The 20,319-nt window shown below is 40.6% G+C and overlaps 1 protein-coding gene across 4 annotated transcripts; it reads left to right on the plus strand.

Annotated features, from left to right (window-relative positions):
• Positions 1-57: 57 nt before the first annotated feature.
• Positions 58-19,467, plus strand: GYG2 (glycogenin 2). Of its 4 annotated transcripts, none has more exons than XM_078390359.1 (10): positions 58-271; positions 1,535-1,680; positions 4,477-4,618; positions 5,637-5,811; positions 7,276-7,438; positions 9,618-9,744; positions 11,264-11,486; positions 12,705-12,842; positions 15,387-15,482; positions 17,327-19,467. In XM_078390359.1, exons 2-10 carry the CDS (start codon positions 1,674-1,676, stop codon positions 17,486-17,488), a joined length of 1,233 nt encoding a protein of 410 aa, XP_078246485.1. In that variant the 5' UTR covers positions 58-271; positions 1,535-1,673; the 3' UTR covers positions 17,489-19,467. The 4 variants fall into 4 exon arrangements, with proteins under 4 accessions (XP_078246485.1, XP_078246484.1, XP_072850506.2 ...); XM_078390358.1 differs by having other exon boundaries at positions 1,538-1,680; XM_072994405.2 differs by having other exon boundaries at positions 58-267.
• Positions 19,468-20,319: the final 852 nt, after the last annotated feature.

Below are 20,319 nucleotides of genomic sequence, written 5' to 3' on the forward strand. Positions count from 1 at the left end.
CCCCGAGAGGGAGGGGGCGGAGGCGGGGGAGGAGCCCCCGAGCTCGGCCAATGGCAAGCCGCCTTGGTCCCCGCTCTCCAGGCCGGCGCGTCAAAGGTAGCCTTGAGCCCCGCTGCGGATGGCTGCGGCGCCGGTTCGGTAGTCCACCCCGCGGTTCGCCACCTCGGCCGCGTATGGCGTCCCAAAGGGCGGCTGGAGGAGAGGACTCGCAGCGGGCGCGGCAGGGCAGGCCCGGAGGCGCCTTCGGGGCTCGTCTCCCCAGGCTCGGTAGGTCGGTACCCGTCGCCTGGAGGGAGCTGGAAAGGAGGCAGGGACGGACGGACGGACGGCGGGGCAACAGCAGCAGCAGCGCCCGGTGCGCCCAGCCCGGTCCTGGCGATGGAGAGCGGGCGGCGCATTGGCAGAAAAGGAGGGCGGGATGTCTCACGGGGTGGACAGAGGAAGGGGCTTCAAAGGCACCGGGGAGCCTCTTTTTTAAAAAAAAAAAAAAAACTCAGATGCCTTTTTTTTTTAATAACACGCTTTCTTTGGGCAATGATAGCCGGCGCTTGACCTCACTGTTGGCAATCGCCCTGGTTAATAAATAAACCCCCCGTGTCGTAGCTGGTTGGGTTGATAAGCCACAAAGACACACAAGCGCACGTGGGACCTGAAAGGCTAAGAGATTAATGGTAGTCTTGTGATTGCCTACTCAGAGGTAAGCCTCCCCGGGTTCAGTGGCACGGATTGCTGTTTAAAGGCGGATCGGATGGGACTTCAAACGTGCAGTGCGAATGCACGCAACAAGCGGAACTTGGGGGAGGCTCGCTTTCGAATAAATCTACACAGTATTTGGTATTGTAAGGTGTGCTGTTGTGGCATCTGCCTTCGGGGACTATTGCCCACTTCATCAGGTGTCTTCATCATCCATTGTTGGTGAGCCGCAGGGGAGTCATTTGTTCACATTCACTTTATTTCTCACCCTTTCCTTTCCAGGGGCAGCCTTCACCCACCCACCCTCTCCTGCAGAGATGCAGGCATGATGTAAAGAGTTACTGCTGTTAAATGGTTAATACTTTGCTAGGGAGTGTGCAGGAGGAGCTATGAAGTTACCTGTGGGGCCTTCTTTTTCCTGGCAGCTTGGAAGGGTGCGGGTGTGTCTTTGCTCAAGCTTTGTTCTTAAAGAATTTATGCTGAATTCTTGGGGGTAGCTTCTTGTATTGACACCCACCCACCCCTGCTCATGGATATTAACAATTAGTAGGAAACAGGTACCTCCCTTTTCTCTCTCTCTTCCAGTCTTTGCTTCCTTTGCATTTCAGTGTCTGTATGGGGAAAGGGGGTGGTGGTCTCTCCCCCTCTATGCTACATTTATTTATTATTATGAAGTGTGAAGACAGACATACTGTATTGTAGTGGCACATGCTATACATGCACATTATGCGGAATGCCATTGTACATCTTCTCCTGTACCCCAAATTAAATTGGAGAATGTTTGGATGTTTAATTAGTGAATAATGCATAAATGTTTAATATATAATCCATTTATGTTCAGTAGGAAAGAAACACGCTAACCCTATCCGGTAGTCAGAAGGGCCTGCTGGAAACAAATAAGGAATAGTGGAGGAATCTCTCCCCCCACCTGCTGCCATAGGCTTACTCTACCAGGCAGCTTAGCCTGATGGTTTTAGAAGATGTCTGGTAGGTAGTTTTTTCCACTTCTCTAATTTTCCTTCTGTAATTTTTCTGCTTTGGAAGGTATACACATTTTCTGTGTACAGGTGTTGTTTATAATACTCGCCAATATGATTAGTTAAGAAGGGAGAAAGAGGTGAAAGATGCACCCATGTTGTGGTTAAATGAGGCAATGCTTTTTTTAAAACTTAAGAACAACAGAGCCCGATGGCACTTTACAGACCAATATATGTATTGTTGTGCCTTTATTGACCATAGCCAACTCATGGTCATCCAGACTTCCAGATAGGAATACAGTACACATGATTGCAAGAGAGTCTGTAATTTGTGAAATCAAGAGGGCAATTAAATACAGAATTTCATTTTCTAATTCCTTCTGGCCTCACTGCCTACAATCCTATGATCTAGACATTTCCCTATTGTGCCTGCAGGTTTATTCCAGTTGTTTTTAGCCCAAGTATAGTTTGAAATTCACAGAATCAAAAATTACCTGTAATGAAGTAATTCCCCTTTTTTACAGGCTAAGTGTTGTTGATGAGCAACACATCTGCTTTCAGAGGTAAACATTCAGTGACAGTAACTGAATCTCTTTGCCAATGCAAAAGGAAAATTACATGATCCTCTTTGGTTCTTGATTTTAAAGTTCAACATCCACCTGTTTCTAAGGAGGAATTCGTTCTAAACAAAACAGATCTCATGGCACAAATGTCATCCTCCCCACCTAAACCTGGCCACATTGCTAATTGCTGTATGGTGTCCCAAGTGCATTGCAATGTAGGGAATATCTCCCTTGTTCCCTGCAGTGGATGATGATTGGCATGAAGGATGTGCAGACTGGCCAGCATGTGAAATTGATTACAAAATTGGTGCTGCGATATTATTGTACTCAAGTCCAGACAAATACAGACAGTGATTTATTTGAGGATGTATCACCTCATGTTTCTGTGATAAAAAGCCATACAGTACTTCCCATCATGCTTGGATCAAGCTCCCTCCTTCCAGCTAGCAATGCTGCTATTAAGGCTGTCAGAAAGAGAAGAAACAGCTACATTGTCCTTGGCTCCATCATCTGTTCATTTTTAATCTCTATATAGTTATGAAAATGAGAGATAAATATAGTCTAAAACAGGACTGGCCATAATGTGGGCTGCATGTGGCCCCCAGGGTCGTTTCAAAGCCTCCCCCAGCAAAGCAAAACAAACAAACAAAACCAAGCTTGGGGGGGGGAGTCCAAAGATCCCCCCCCAAGACATAAGTTGTACGTTACAAAACATCTTTTCAGTACCAACGTATAGCAAGGGTGATAGGGCTTTCAAGGTAAACAAGAAGTTTAAGGAGCGGCTTTACTAGTCCCCCCACCTCCTGCCTGTTTGAGTTTTCATGGATGAGTGTGGATTCAAACTCAGGTGTCCTGAGACTTAGTCCTTTTCTCTGTAGATTACAGCTCATTGGATATCACAAGAAAGAAGTTAGAAGTGCTTATTAGCGCATATCCGGTTTGATTTTTTTTTAAATGGCAGTTTCCCACTATTTCCATTGCAGCCCATAATGAGGGTTGGAAGCTTGAATTTAACCCAAACCCACCCCTCGTCTAAAGCCTAGCAGGCAGGGAGTGTTCTATCACATTCCTGTGGGTTCAGCAGAATTTCCTTAGGAATTATAATTCAGAAATCTGTATGAGCCGTATTTGGTGGACCCAGAGAGAACCCATTTGGGTGGGTGGGTGGAATACTGGCAGTTTTAATCTACCGTTTTTTTTTTTTTACTGGCATTGTTGTCATCCTCAGCAGTTGCTCAGGCAGATTTTTATCTTGATGTTATCTGATTACAAGTTGTTTTTTGAGTGTGAGGGAAAAAAACAGGCAATTAATTGAATGAAAACAAACAATGCTTGCAAATTAAAGTATCAGCCATAAAAATTAGACACAAGCCTACAGCAGAAACCCAAGGGGCAAAGCAGAGTAGAAGATCAGAGCTTCAGAATACTGAAATTTTGTGCTTTCTACAGCAGGGTCTGGCCTCTGCTCATGGTACTTAGCCCAGAGTATCACTCTCAGTCTTGCCTGTTTTTCTGGAGAATGGACAAGTGCAAACGATTGGTCTACAAGCCTCCAGCCTTAACACTTTTGTCTTCATTTCTTTAGTTTTCTGGTGAAGATGGGAAATGTAGCACTCCAGATAGATAAGCTGTTTCTGGAGATCTCTGTGCAGGTCTTTTAGTAGACTTTCTAGTTTAGGTGTGTGTTGGGGTCTAGCCTTTCTGTGGCCTTCACTGTTCATCATTGTAATATGTTTGTCATAGCCTTATGTAGGTTGTTTCTCATACAGTAGAACATTAACAAGAGACCTTTGTGTCAGTCAGCTTTATGGATGGAACTAGAGCAGTTGCTCCCAGCCTTAAGTCCCAACATGTTCTTGGACTACAGCTCTCAGAAATTCTGGCCAGCATAGCTAGTGGTGAAGACTTCTGGGGGTTTTAATCCAAGAACATCCGGAGACCCAAGATTGGGAACCACTGAACTAGATGTTATAGAAGATGTATGATGACCATCAAAAGCAGCAACAGCAGTTCATCTCTGTCCTCTCCATCATGTGATGTCATGCAGTGGCAACAAGCAGAAATCTGCCTAGCATTTGCAGTTCTCTGCCTGATGAGTTCTGGGGAATAAAAAAAAAATTATTGTGGAATCTACATGCCATGAGAGAAATCACAGTTTGTCTCTTCAGTGGGAGAAAATAGGAAACTGCTGAGGCAATTTTCTTATGCTGAATTAAGGAACTATTCTGAATGCTTGTTTACAGTGACAGACCAGGCTTTTGTGACCCTTGCTACTAACGATGTTTACTGTCCCGGAGCTCTTGTTCTTGGGCAATCCTTGAGGAACCACAGAACTTCCAGAAAGCTGGCAGTGCTAATTACACCTCAGGTCTCCTGCACAATGAGGTAAGGACACGTTCCCAGATGCAATTAACATGGTAATTACAAAATGGAAATTCTGTTCCACTACCTAATTATAAAATAACATTAAACAAAGACCAGGTTGAATGTGTGCCTTGATCCCTTAATGGCTAGGGTAATTAAATCAGAAGTGACCAAGCATACAAACAAACTAGAGCTATGTTTTGTCCCATGTTTGTTTCACCTTCAATTAAAAGCCCCTTTTTGCTCATGGCCCTTTGTCTTAACCACTTCTTAGACAGAATTTTAAGCAGATACTGCTATATATTAATAGCAGTATAAAGAATAGGACTTCCTTAATGATTTGGGGACCTTCAGCCATGAAAACTCCACATAGTTATGAGTTGAATTAATTTTCTCAAATATTTTAAATAATCTTTTGTGCTGTTTTCCCTCCACTCTACCTCATTATTTTATCTTGTGCTGTTCTCATCAGCTGCTCCATCTACAAACTGTTTGGTGAGAAATGGCTAAAATTGTTCGATTTGGTTTTCTAAAAAAGAGACTACTAAGAAAAGTCTTTAAGATTATGAATAGCATGGAGAGAATGGATACAAAGCATTCTGTCTCCCTCCTTTCATAATACTTTTCATAATAGGGCCTACTAAATGCTATCAATAAACCCTTGAACCATGAATTAGTAGACACATATTTTTGCAGGAAATAGTGCTAACCTGTAGATAGGTCAGGATACATAGCTTTTATCGGTACTGAAAAGCACATGATTCATAAGAAATACCTTTTGTGTTCATGCAGATTTTTTAATTTCATATTTTTATTGTGATGTTGTTTCTTTGTTAACCTTTCTTCTAGTTGATAATATTTCTGTTCCTGGTACCAGGGTCTGCTCTTACTTCAGTTATGGTAGTGATGGAACCTTTGCACTACTTTTTTATTTTTTATTTTATTTTTATTTTTTTGCTTTTTTTGCTTTTGTTAAAAGAGAGTTCTTAAGGCTTCCAATCTGTTTGTTTTTGTTTTTGTTTTTCACTTGGTTTTTCAGGACTGCCCTTGGCACCATATTCGATGCAGTGGTTGACGTTAATGAAATTGACAGCAATGACTCATTGCACTTAACTCTGCTGAAGAGGCTGGAACTAGGTGTAACCTTTACTAAACTTCATTGCTGGACTCTTATTCAGTATAGCAAATGTGTCTTCATGGATGCAGACACGATGGTAAGAGTGGAGATAATAAATGTTGAGATGGATGGTTTTGTCATAGCGATTGATCATATGTGGGACAAGACCCATATCCTAGTGTAGCTTAGCATTAGTATCTAGAGCAGTGATGGTGAACCTATGGCATGTGTGCCACAGTTGGCACGCGAAGCCCTTTCTACTGGCACACGAGTGAGCTGCCAAGCCACCCGTCCTTGTGGAAACAAACCTTTTGAAGTGGCTACAGCTGGGATTCCCCCTTTCTCTTCCTGTTCTGGGTCCTTCAACTTCCTGTCTGTCCCCATGATTCCCCCTTTAACTTCTTGTCCATGCCCATGATTCCCCCTGAAACTGCCACTTCCTGTTCCGGTTCTGGTCTTCCAGGCGACACGGCAGCCACCGGTTTCTTCCCCACCATTTTGGGCACTCCAGCCGAAAAAGGTTTGCCTCCACTGATCTAGAGCAATGGTTCCCAGTCTTCAGTCCCCAGATGTTCTTGGACTACAACTCCCAGAAATCCTGGCCAACACAGCTACTGGTGAAGGCTTTGGGGAATTTTAGTCTGAGAACATTCAGGGGTGCGAGGTTAGGAACCACTGATCTGGAGCATTGGTACCTCAGCAACCTGTTGGACAGCCAGCATAGGATATATATAATTTTTTGTTCTCTAAAACACGTCCAAAACTTAAGCTATTCGTTATATCCAACCATCAGAGTCAAACTAGCTGATGGTTTTGAGATGCAAATTTAGGGGTGTTATGAAGGTGGGTCCAGATACAAAGTAATTTTCTGATTCACTGGGTGAACCGTTGTTGTTGTTGTTGTTGTTGTTGTTGATGATGATGATGATGATGATGATGTTGTTGTTGTTGATGATGATGATGATGATGATATAGTGTTATTAAAAGGCCATTGGCATCTGAAATGGAGACTATCAGCCTACCAGTTAGAACTCAGATTCCCATAAAAATGGATTTTCTGGGCCTCTATATCTTTCTAATATCATCTGTTGATATAAGGAATATCATCACCTAGAGGCCAAGATGTTCTCTCACAGGCCATCCTCTCTACAATATTTCTGTGTATAGGCTGGAAAACTATTTGACTAGCCAGTTTAATTTTTAAAATTCTGTTTTTATATGAACAATACATATTTTCTGCAAAGATTCTCATCTCGTTTACTGTAGCTGTGAGATGCACAGTCAGTGTAATTAGAAAACAGTAGCTGTAAGAAAATCTTAGGGTGTTGTATGTTCTGTTCTGCACTGGAGATAGAAAGCTATAAACACTTTACGATACTGAAACATGGATAAAAATGGATCCCATAATTTCAGATGTGCTTGGTCAACATATGGTCATATTCCTATTCATGTTGACTACAGGGCCAAAGGATAGCAGTGAATATAGTAAGTGAGGCTGTGGATCCATAGGTTTTCATTATAAAGGATCTGTTGTAATTAGACCTTGATACATCCATCCTAGGTACTATGCAACATTGATGAACTGTTTGATCGGGAAGAATTATCGGCAGCTCCAGATTCTGGCTGGCCAGATTGCTTTAATAGCGGTGTCTTTGTTTTCCAACCTTCCTTAAAAACATTTAACCTCCTCCTGCAGTACGCAAATGAACATGGGAGCTTTGATGGTACGTTTATTGAATGTGGTCCCCTTCCTGACTATTAGACTGTGATTTTCATTGGTATAATTCTTCCGAGGATGTAAATATCTGAAGATATACTCTGATCAGTTTAGGGACATTGTTCTTAGAGCAAAGGTTTCAAGCAGTTGGCATAAAAAAGAACTCCAAATAACATTTGCTGTCAAAAATAACCATACTATGTGGAGACGTACCCATCTAAAATAGGATAAGGGAATTTGTGGCCCTCCAGATGTTTTGGCCAGATGGGCAATCCCCATCCTCCGCACCCATCATGATCAATAATATGAAATTGTGGGGATTATAGCCTGAAATGTTTATCTCTCTTTTATTTTCATTTATATGCTGATCTTCTGTCTGAGGATATCCAGAATAGAGTTCAACATGATTGAAGCAATGAAACATATTAAAACATTTAACAAACTCAACAATCTAAAAAGTAAAAAATCCATTAATACAAAGTGGTGGAAGCACAGATAAAATATGTCACCACAAGGGATCACAGCATCTGAAAAGTCCACCAAGATAGTTACATCTTACGGTCCCCTCTTCAATGCCTGCAAAGATATTCTCTTTCACAGAGGCTTAGGTAGGGAGTTCCAAAGCATGGGAGCCACAACAACAGTTGACATTTCTGAAAAGAGCAATCAACACAGAGACTTATGTGGGTAGAGGGGATCCATATATTTGTGGGTCCAAAACTGTGTTGGGATTGTAAAGGTAATAACCAACATTTTGAACTGAACTTGGAAGATCACTGGCAGCCAGTGGAGCTAGTGTAGAATAGGTGCCATATTGAGCTGGAGAGAACCGTTGGTAGTCTAGCCACTGCATACTGTACCAGATGAAGCCTCCCATGCATCTTCAAGGTTAGCCCCATGTGCAGGAAATTACAGTTGTCTAATCTCAGAATTACAGTAGCATGCTTTGGCTTGCCTGCATCAGTCCTCTTTAGGTAGGGAAAGAGTTTCTGGAGCAATGCAAGACCCATCGGAAATGCAAAGAAAACAAAGGGAACACGTCGGAAATGCACAGAGAACAAAGGAAACAGCAAGGGAAGCATGCAAGACCCATTGGAAATGGGGAACCACCCCAAAAGCAACCAACCCCCCAAGATCCATCAGAAATGGAGTAACCCCCCCCCAAACAACCAAAACCTCCAAGACCCATCGGAAATGGGAAAAAACACTCCAAAAAGTGAGCGATGTAGCAGACAAGCAGTCTCTTCGCAGGCCAATTGTTAACTGAAACTTCAAATTTTCCACCTTCCTCACGGGTTTTTTTCATTTGTAAGTCAAAGTTCCATTCGCAAGTCAAAGCAAAATTCCACGAACGGAGCTGTTCGTAACTTGAAATGTTTGTAGGTTAGGATGTTCGTAAGTCAAGGCACCACAGTAATATGTTGGCTATCTTTTTGCAAAATTGATAAATCATTTATAGCCCTAAGCAAATGGAAACATGTACATTCAAAAGGTATTGTTCAGTTTATGCTTAAAATATAATTTGAATATTTAAGGTTGCATGAAAATATATGTGTCATTTTAGTCCCAGTACAGCTAAGTAACAGACAGAATGTGCAACAGTTTGGCCAAAAAATGCTTAATAGTTCGCTCTGGTTTTCAGGCCACAAACCACTAGCTGAAGCTGCCATCATGTTCTTTTGGCCCAAATCCTAAATGATAAAAGCAACCTATTGTAAATTACATGTTAAACTATTAGGAGACAGCATTGAGCCACCAAAGACCTGCAGTTATCTTGATGTAAATTTGGTTTGTATGCCCAAGTAGAACACCTGAAAAGTCAGCTGACACATATGTAAATCTATTGTTTCAATGGGTCTGTCCACTGGTTCAGGCCACTACTTATATGAACTGAACAGACTGGGTAGACCTACCATGAGCCAAACAGTATAGTTCATGGCAGGATATGTGGAATTTGTAGGTGAAGTGTGCAATAATTTATGTATACATTTTTTGTTGGTGAAAAATGGCAGCTGAGCTAGATAACATCAGTTGGTTTCATTTTTCATCACTTTTTCTCTCTCTGAATGGCAGATTCATAACTTAGAAAGTGTGCGTAAATTTCAGTTTGAGGATTTAAAGAGCTGTTTTTGCTGTAGTTCATGTTAAAATGTGTTCACATTATTCATGTTATTTTTGATCCCTAGGAGGTGATCAGGGATTGTTGAACAGTTTCTTCAGCAACTGGGCAACAAAAGATATCAAGAAACATTTGCCATTTATATATAATCTGACCAGTAATGCCATCTACACCTATGCTCCTGCTTTCCAACGGTAAGTACATTAATGTTTGCTCCATGTTTGACTATACGTAAATGAGTAGTTTCATCTAGACCTGCAACATAAATTTTTTTAAAAAGAGTTTGTTGCGCTTCATTGGGTCATTACGAGGATAAAGTGGGGGAGGAAGAAAGCTATGTTCACTGGAGAAAAGGCAGGTTATAGATACAATTAAATAATAAATGTAAATAAATTATTAATTATTTTGAGACAGCCAGGTTGGCATTACCATTCTCACTGGTCCAGTGGCAGAAATTTCCAAGAGTAATTATTTCCATTGTTTTTCATTACCTAATTGCACCTTCATTACTAGCAGGTCAGAAAATAAAGGCAAATAATACTCTCTAGTTCCCTCCATTGCTCCTGACATTGTATTTTTGTAAAAATACTAAAGGCAATAAACAAAGTTGTTCTTCCCTTGCCGATAAGAGATTTACCATGAAACCTGGCCAATTTCTGTTAATATCTTTTAAGAGTGACTTTTGAAAGCAAGTAGAAAATATTGTTGTGCACAAATCATAACTATTTATTAATTCTGAAATGTAACTTAGTTATACCTTGGTCACCAAAAAAGTAATTGTTTATGTTCAAAGTCTTGGTTGTATCAGTCCAGCGCAGAAATCACAGCTTCCCAGCCTTGAGTGGATAAATAAATCTCCTTCAGTAGCATTAGAAAACACTGCAGAAGTTCATAGATTTCATTTCTGGTAATGGGATCTGTGTGCCTATCATCATAAGCACTAAGCTTCTGTTTTATAACAGTAAGTTGATGCTGGTGCAGAAGCATATCTGGTATAGGATACCAATAGTGAAGTCTAATGAAAGCATTCATCACCTTGTGTCATGTTAATAGTTCATGAATGTGGTCCACTTCTAGTGAATATAGTTACAAAAGAGTAATTGAACCAGAAAAATCTAATATAAAAGCCTAAACCTCTGATTGTACCATGGACCAAAAAAATATTGGTTTAATAATCAAAATTGAAGCAACGTGTCCGTCTGTGCTGCTCTGCACTGAAAATACCAAATGCTTCACTGGGCTTCCACCATCCTGAGCTTTTGAATGCCACTGTATTTTTCTTTTGCTCAAGGAGTATGTAAAACCCATGTAGGTGTGTATATATATTTCCATGAATAAATACAGATTTATTTTCATGAGAACATTTATTTATTTATTTATTTATTTATTTATTTATTTATTTATTTATTTATTTATTTATTTATTTATTTATTTATTTATTTATTTATTTATTTATTTATTTTATACCCCGCCCCTCTAGACCATGTCTACTCGGGGCGGCTTACAACATAAAATAAATCAGTATAAAAATATATATAATCATAAAAATACAATAGCAATATTAATTAAGACAATTAATTTAAGAAAGGAGTACCAAGATGGGATAGAATAAGAAAAGAAGAACATTGTAGAGATGAAACATCTCAAGTCACTGCTTAAAATGGTACTTAAGCGAAACTCATTCTTTAACCGTAACACTGTTGTTTCTTGCAGTTTTGGCAAAGACGCAAAAGTGGTCCATTTCTTGGGACCAGCAAAGCCTTGGGACTACAAATACAACCCTCAGACAAAAACAGCTAGAGAGGATGGTTCAGCCTCAGTACCTCAGAGTCAGCTCTTGTTCCTTGAACTCTGGTGGGAAACGTACACTTCTAGTATTTTACCATTGCTGGGAAAACTACAGGAGTCTTCAGAGTCCAAAATCCAGAGAGAAGAGGTAAAATGATGGTAGAGAAGGAAAACTTTATCGTCATTATTGTCACCTTTCATTCCCTCCCATCTTCATGTGGTATGTCTGGTTTAAACTGTGACCCTATGTACAGTGTGCTTGTATTACAACAAGAGATGGGCTAGCTCTGTTTGATTGAATGTCTGTTACAGCTTTGCGACTACTTTTAATCGGTGGATTTTATTTAATTTTTTTTTAAAAATGGATTTTTATTATTTACATTTAAAATGATTTTTTTTAAAAATTAATCATGATTTAAAACAATTTGATTTTTTTAAAAAAACCATTGATTTTTATCCACCCTGTTTTTAATTATAGTTTCTAATATGGCACAGAGATCTGATATTTGCAAAAGTGGTTTAGGTGTCTGGCTTCAGAGGTTGGGCGTTCAATTCCCCACTGTGCCTTCTTGACAAGGGCTGGACTCAGTGATTCATAGGGTCCCTTCCAACTCTGAAGTTCTAAAATAATGATTATGATGATATCAACAATCCTGCCGGAGAGATCTAAAATGTTTTTTAGCTCATTGTCAATGAGATGTACATTTATATGTGCATCCCCACTCCCCATCCTTTTTTCAGTGCAGGACTACAAGCAAATGTGTAGTCTTTATGTAATATAGGTAACAGTTATAATTGAGTGGTAGTGAAAATAAGTCTTTAAAATCAAAACAGTCTCCTTTATCTTGGAGGTTCAGAAATATCTAAAAGCCTGTCAGGCTCATGGTGATGAGGGAAGTGAGAAAGAAGCAGTATTTCTCCCCTTTCACCCAGCTGTTTAGTATGCTTGCCATCGTGATCATCAAACTTTTTTCTCACATTGAGCCCAGCTAATCAATGACAGCTACAGGGGCTCATATAGATTACGGACTAACTGGAGTCAGGGGTCAGGAGAACTGTGGGTGTTCAGGATTGAATACTTCCCCCTGACAATCCCAGGTGCCTCCACAGTGTTCCCTTTCCCTGATAATGGAGTTGTGGGCCACAAAAAAATTCCGCAGTTGGTACAATGGGGGTGGGGGGAATCTGAGGGTTGATTTCCTTCTCTGAGGATGGACATCTTTATTTTCTCTCTGAGGGGGAGATCCCATCTATGTTGTGATCCCTGAACAATACAATTTTAGCATTAAATGCACACAGTACAAGCAGAGCTTTTCACTGATGGAGAACATTGGTACTATAATTTTTGTTGTTTTGTTTTTATTAGCTTAGTTTGAGTGGAGATAATGGAAAAACATTTGAAACAGGAGATCCCATTGTGAGTAGTTCTTCACCCTTCTCAGCAGGTGTAGAATATATATCAGAAGTGGTTAAAAATTCATCTGACAAGATACTTCTGAGAAATGTAAGTCATTTTGGTGCTGTTTTGCGAATTAGTTACAGTAACCATATCTCAGAAAATATGAATATGTTTTCAAGCATGATGTGTACAGAGATAGCATCTTCTTTGATTTAAATGCTTTGCTATCTTTTCCTCAATACAGAAATCTTGTTTAATTAAGATATCAGGTGTAAAAAAATATAAAATGCATTTCTGCTCAAAATAAGTGGCTTTGGACCATTTGGAAAGCAGAAATACTAATTAATCAGGATTCCTCTCCTCAGTACTCTTGCAACCTAAGAAGAGTAGGTTTAGTGTGGTTCAGCTCTTTCTCTGTATCGAAATCCTCCTTTTGTCTTCAATAGTGTTTCCCCTCTAGAACAGGATTGGGGGTTATCAGTGTATGGGCAGAATCCTGTTGCTTTTTAAAATGTGCGCATATGACAAAATGTGTAAAGAAAAAAGTAACAAACATGATGTCAGTCAGTGCCTGGTTGCATCCTGATTGTGTGACCAGGCATGCAACCAGCACCTCATTGATCAGCTTCAGGTAGCTGCTGTGGGAGCTTCATAAATGTCCAGAAGCCTGTCAAGCTACATTTTCAGTTATATCCATGTAAACAACAACAACAGGATTCTGGCCTGTGTGCATATTTACTCGAGCAAATCTGTTAAAAAATGTGTGGTGCTTAAATCAGCTGTATCCCAGCATTATTGAATTATTGAAAAGCATAGTGATTCACTGTATGAGCAGGGACAACGCTGCATCAAGTAGCCCTCCTTCTGACATAGTGTCACTCTTTCCTCCACCCCTGCATGCATCTATGCTTACAGAGTGAATGGCAGCACTCTGGGTATGTCTGTGCTGAGATATCCTGCTGTTTCCTGTCAAGGCTTCCATTTGATGCAGAATCCCATGTGATCAGGGTTCTGAATAACTCTGTATGGGTGGAATTTTGCACTCTTTGCAGCCCTATAGTGTGGAGCTACAGGTGCCATCACTGCTTGGCACAGCGACAGTTCAGGTAGTGAGTTTCCACACTTTCAGTAAAGCCTGAATTGGACTAAGGTCCATGTTAAATGTGTGCAATTTTTAAGAATGAGATTTTTTTTTTACACAATTATGATGGAATGCCAAAGTGTACTTACCGTATTTGCCGGCCTACAAGGCGACCGGCCGTATAAGATGACCCCCCCCAACAGGAAGAGCCTGGGCGGGCAGGGGCAGGAGGAGGAGGAGGAGGAGGAGGAGGGGAAACGGGGGGTGGTGGGCAAGCGCGCTGGCTCAGCAGTGTGAGGGCGAAGAAGAGGGCAAGAGGCTGAGGGGGGCGGCAGGAGGAGGAGGAAGAAGAAGAGGGGAAACGGGGGGGGTGGCGGGTGAGTGAGCGGGCCGCTGGCTCAGCGCGCACGGGGCGGTGGGCTCTGGGCGAGGAAGAGGGCAAGAGGCTGAGGGGGGAGGCAGGAGGAGGAGGAGGAAGAGGGGAAACGGGGGTGGCGGGTGAGCAAGTGTGCTGCTGGCTCAGCGCGCACGGGGCGGCGGGCAGCCCAGTGGCGGGCTCTGGCCAAGGGCGAGGAAGAGGGCAAGAGGCTGAGGGGGGCGGCAGGAGGAGGAGGAGGAGGAGGAGGAGAAGGGGGAAAAGGGAAACGGGTGGGTTGCGGGCGGGCGAGCCCAAATGGAGTGCACCCAGCGTACAAGACGACCCCCCCCACTTGGAGGCATGTTTTTGGGCCCAAAAAGTCATCTTGTACGCCGGCAAATACGGCATATAGAATGAAGTTCCTTGTAGTTATTATTTTTCTTACCTTGTTTAGAAATATGCAAAGGGAAGAAAGTTACTGTAATTCTATCTGGATTACCATAGTAATTGAATACCCCACCCCCCTGGACAGAATTCAAACTGATGGATCTAACCTATACAGCCCTAAGTGGCCTGGGTCCAAGCTATCTCAAGGACTGCATCTCCCTTGAGGAGACTGCTCAAGTGTTAGGATCATGAGGAGGGACTTTCTTCTCAGTCCGACTACCCTCACAGGTGTGTTTGATGGGGACACAAGAGAGGGCCTTCTCTGTTGATGCTCTCACTCTGGAACTCCCTCCCACAGGAGCAGACATACAGCAAGCAGACATTTCTCTTCAGAGAAGCTTATTCTGAGTCACTGGCTGCCAATTGGGGGTTTTTAATGGATTGTTGTACTTGCTGCATTGAATGTGTTTTGATCTTGCTTATGTCTCATTTGATCCTTTTAGTATTGCATACTCACTGTTAGCTTTGATACTGTCTTTTCATTGTTGTAAGCTACCTTGTTTTTTTAAGGAGAAAAGTAGAATAAAAATAATTTAAATAAATATATAAATGATAAGTAAATAACATTATTTTATTCCTATAGATTATTTCAACTTTGAAGTAAATTGAAGTAAATTGTTTATATGGAAAAATTTGATTATAGTGGATATAATTCTTGCTGGACTAGCTAAATAATCTGATCCATTCCTCTGAACAATGCAGTAGAAAAAAAGTAATGAGGTTTAAAATAAACTCAATAAAACTTCATATTTAATCTATACAGGAAGCTGAATGCAGTCTTGATTTCCACATTTCTGAGCCAAGCAAGTCACCTGCAGAACTCTTGGTTCAGCTTATCCCTCAGCACCCAGTGCAAATGGTAAGGATCTCTTTTATGTTTTATCATTATCACCAACAGTTTGTTAATTTTCATCTGGAAAAAGAGACATACTTTTATAATGGGGCAACATTTACATTCCTGACATCTTGGCCACCAGATCATACATATTATGGATAGTGAGAGGTGTAATCCAGTACATTTGGGTTGTGCCTCACATTGGAGAGATTGATATGAGTTTGTGGAGAGTGATGACATTACCAGCAGGGTAAGATTTTCAGTTATTGAAAACTTCCTCCTTCTATCCCATGGTTTATCTGACTTGAGTAATCTATTGTGTGGGAAGTTTTGTGTGGGGAAAAATACCCACAAGTGGATGACTACTGGCAGGAGAAGATTTTTGGCAATTGAAGAGGTCCTTCTTCTATCCTGCCGCTCCCATGACTTCCTGGCAATGAAATGAATTATTTGCAAGTCAGATGAACCATGGAACAGAAGGAGGAAGTTTTTAATTATAAAAACTGTCTTCTGTAAGTGATGTCATCACCCTTTGACAGGCATAACTTGAAGGAAAAGGATTTTGGTCATAGCTTAGGATACTCTGTGCAAATGGTATATGATCTGTTACTTTTGTCTAAATTTTTTAAATTGTGAAGAGAAATACAGTGGTGCCTCACAAGACGAGTGCTCCGTTTTACGACGAAATCACATAACAACGAAGTTTTTACAATCGCAAAAGCAATCGCAAAACGATGTTTCCTATGAGGGAATTTCGCTTTGCGATGATTGGTTCCCTGCTTCGGGAACCGATTCTCGCAAAATGACGATTTTCCTACAGCTGATTGGCGGTTTCAAAATGGCTGCTGAGTAAAAAAAAAGGCTGCCTGCTGTTTTCTGGGATGGATTCCTCGCTGCATGGGCAGCGAAAATGGCCGCCCTATGGAGGATCTTCGCTGGACAGTGAGTTTCAAGCCCATAGGAACGCATTAATTGGGTTTTAATGCATTTCTATGGGCTTTTTAATTTCGCTTTACGATGTTTTCGTTCTACAGCGATTTCGCTGGAACGAATTAACATTGTAATGCGAGGCACCACAGTAGTTCTTCATGGAGCATGATCTGATCTCATTGATTATTATTAGTTATGTTTCTACCTTGCCTTTTAATCAGAGAACCCGGAGCAACATACATGGTTCTCCCCCCCCATTTCCTCATAACAGTCCTGTGAGGCAGGCCAAGCTAAGAAAGTGTGGTCTAGCTGAATGTCATACAGTTAAGTTTTGTTTCTTAGTGGGGATGGCACTTAGTTATTATAAATGACAATAAACATATTATCTGCAAAGGAATTTACTGCAGAGTATATATTGTAGGAGTGTCTTCTTCTTGGCGGAGTATTTTGCAGACAGGATCCAAAGTTAGAGCATGCTTACTTTTTGTTGGGATGCAAGCAGAGTAAATAATCTGTGCACATCTCACTTTGTGTACTATCATTTGAGTAACCTGAGCTATTTTGTTTTCTATAATAAAATAATGCCCTGCATAATTTGTTCCTGTATAATGCTGATTTGCATGCTGTTCATGCTCAGGTGGGCATTTTGTGGGGCTTGACAGGGACCTGGTCTACCTAAGGAAGACAAAACAGGCCTTGAGAAGAACCGGGGACTGGTCTACCTGCTTTATGCCAAAGGTAGAGTTTTGAGTCCAGGAATCCTGGGACCTAGTCTTAATTGGTCTATCCATTCCATACTGGAGACAGATGAAGTCTAGAGCACTGTAGATGCAACTGTTGGATGTTACTACAATCCTTCAACTACTTAAACCCTTTAAAAATTTTGATATTAGGTTATCAGAAATACAGGCTAAGATTTATTTTCTGTTTTCTCACAGGATGACATCACCAGTCATGTTTCAGAGCTGTCTGTTCAGCTCAAAGCAGAGGAAATGAATACAGAAGATGAACGAAGAAAATGGGAAGAAGGCCACATTGACTATCTGGGGAAAGATGCTTTTGAGAACATTAGAAAGAAGTTAGATTCCTTTTTACTATAGATTTTGTTTTTGTATTCATATGGGAACTGGCCAGTGTTTACATTTGTCTAGAAAATCTCCAGGATAAGACTGGTTGTTATATGGGGGAAATACAACCCAAACTAGCAATTTAAAAATAGCTGTACTTGCTAAATGCCTTGTGCGTGTGTTGTGTCCATGCTTGGTCTAAGAGAATGAAATATGCTGAACTTACAAAACTGCCTTATGCTGAATCAGACTGTTGGTTCATCTTGTGTAGTACGCAATATTCTGCTTGGTAGCAACCTTCAAGCTCTACCCAGCCTGGTTACCTGAGAATGTTTTCATTACAAATGCCAGTTGATTTTCATTCATTTGTTTTCAGTGCATTGGACCAGTGTTGGGTTTTCCCCTGATCAATTTAATTCTGTTTGGATGGCGGGGGAAACCAATTGCTATAGATGATCAATGCTTTGGAATTCATTCATTTGTTTGTGCAGTTGTTTAGTGTATTCTGTGCTACATACTAAGTTCTGTTTCCAGTTCTGTTTAATGTATCCGTTCTCATCCACCCTGTGTGTCAGTTTTAATACGCAAAATCTTGTTGACATAAATATTTAATTTAAACTAATGGAAAACTCAGTATCCCCTCTTTTGGGATGCTGAGGCTTCCTGTGACTCCCTTCTGCCCCGGAGAATGCTTTGGAAGCCTCGGGACAGGCGGGGAAGCCTTTAAAGGAAAAAAATTGCCACCAGGTTGCTGCCACTAGCATTGGGACCTCCCTTGGCAATTGTTTACTATTAAAGGCTTCCCTGCCTATTCCAAAGCTCCCAAAGGCAGCCCTAGGGAACCTCGGAACCTGAAGTGGAGTTGTGGGTAGGGAAGCTTTCAATTCATTTAAATTATGTATTGATCCAGTTTATGTTGGCATAAATTTTTGCAACAGAATTTTTAAAGGCTATTTTCTTGTGCCATAACTTTCATCATGAGAGTGCTTCATTGGTTGATTGGAAGAGAATAGTTCCTCTGTTAAAATGAACTCTAGTTTAGAAACACATGTACCATCATGTACCATAACATCTTTACAAGATTTAAGATACAAGATATAAACAGGCCTAAATCCACTTGTTATTCCCAGCTAGGATAGACTCATTGGTGCTTATGAAACTATTGAGAGTTCTCATTTTAGATTTATGCTATAATCTAGTGGTTCCCAACCTTATGTCCTCCATAAGTTCCTGGACTAAAATTCTCAGAATCCTTTACCACTAGCTGTGTTGGTCAGGATTTCTGAGAGCTGTAGTCCAATAACATCTGGGGACCCAGGGTTGGGGACCAGTGCTACAATTGAATGCTCACTTAACTGGGAATAGGTCTCACAGAACTCATGGAGGCTGAGTTCTGAATACACTTTCATACCATTGCACTACACATAACAAAGCAATAACTTACGTACTGGAAAAGCCTTTTGTTTTCCTTAGTAGCAGATCATTTCAAAATAGAATATAGAGTCCTGGGATAAACCTGGCCCTATTTTGAAAGGAAATTCATGTGTAAATGAGCCACTAGTAACAATTTTAAGTCTGAAACCCTTTTATCAATCAATTCACTTGGATTGTATTAAAACAGCTTTCCAATAATGTGTGCATTCTTTTGTTTGATTTAAGATGAATGTTTTGTATTGTAGACTGCAATCCTTTATATACTTACCTGGAAGCTAAGACCCATGGAATTTACAGGGCAGATGCTGGTTGGAAGGATCATGTCCTGCACTGTCCAGTTGTTTTCTGTCTAGTAGGGTTTCATTTAATAGCTCATGTTAGTTAAGCTTTGCAAGCTGCAGGAAGGAGGTCCTCTTCTCTATCCATAATTGACAGTCCTGTTATTCTGCATGAATATTTCATGGTTTTGTGAATACATGATAAAAGAGAGAAATTCTGTTTTTCTCCTCCAGTTTGTCTCTCCTCATTTATATAACATTGTTCATCATCAAATAAATATTTTATATTCTTGATTTTTACACCTGTCTGTTTCTACTGTACATACATTGATTGAATTTAGCATTTATAGATGGTAGAAGCAGCATGAATTATGGGACAGCAGGTACTGGTTCTTTATTGGAATAGCTTTACAAGACTGACTACATAGTTTTCAAACGAAGACAACAATAATAAAATAATTATTAAGTTTATTTAGTCTGTGGGATTGGCTATTGCCATGGGGAGTTGTGCTGGAAACATGTTTTGCAATTTTTCTTTTATATGTACTTGTTGCAGTAATTCGGATGTAATGTTGATATGCTGTAATTCATTTTTAAATCTGGCATAATGGTGAATGCAGCATTCACAAACTCTCTCTCTCTCTCTCTCTCTCTGTGTGTGTGTGTGTGTGTGTGTGCTGGCGTCTATCTGTTTCAAAATTGCTCTTTTGAGAAAAGTTTGGGGTTCTAACTGTATTTGAAAAGAAAACGGATATTATTAAGAATGAGAGTGAAGGTGTGGCATATATATTGGATGTCTCCTAAGTGAACAAGGAAAAGGTGACTTAGAGTTAGCTGATAGAGTAAAGTAATGAGAGGCTGTCTCTTAACTTAAAAAAAGTTGAACAGGCCATCTAACAAAATACAATTCATTGGACTCACAGAATTTCTTATCTCATGAAACTAATTGTGTTTGCTAAAAAGAGACATGCATAATTGAATGATACTTATGAGACTCTTAAATCAGGCACATTGCAGATCAAATAAGCTTATAAATCAAGTCTTGATTATCTGTTTCAACATTTAGATTGACAGATGTAGAAGAGAAGCAGTTCAGCTTGGTGCAGCGTCCAACGCACAAACTCAAGGGCTTAGCTCTCTGTGGGGTTCTGC

This window comes from Pogona vitticeps, chromosome 3 (genome assembly GCF_051106095.1).
Source record: "Pogona vitticeps strain Pit_001003342236 chromosome 3, PviZW2.1, whole genome shotgun sequence".
Taxonomy (NCBI): Eukaryota; Metazoa; Chordata; class Lepidosauria; order Squamata; family Agamidae; genus Pogona; species Pogona vitticeps.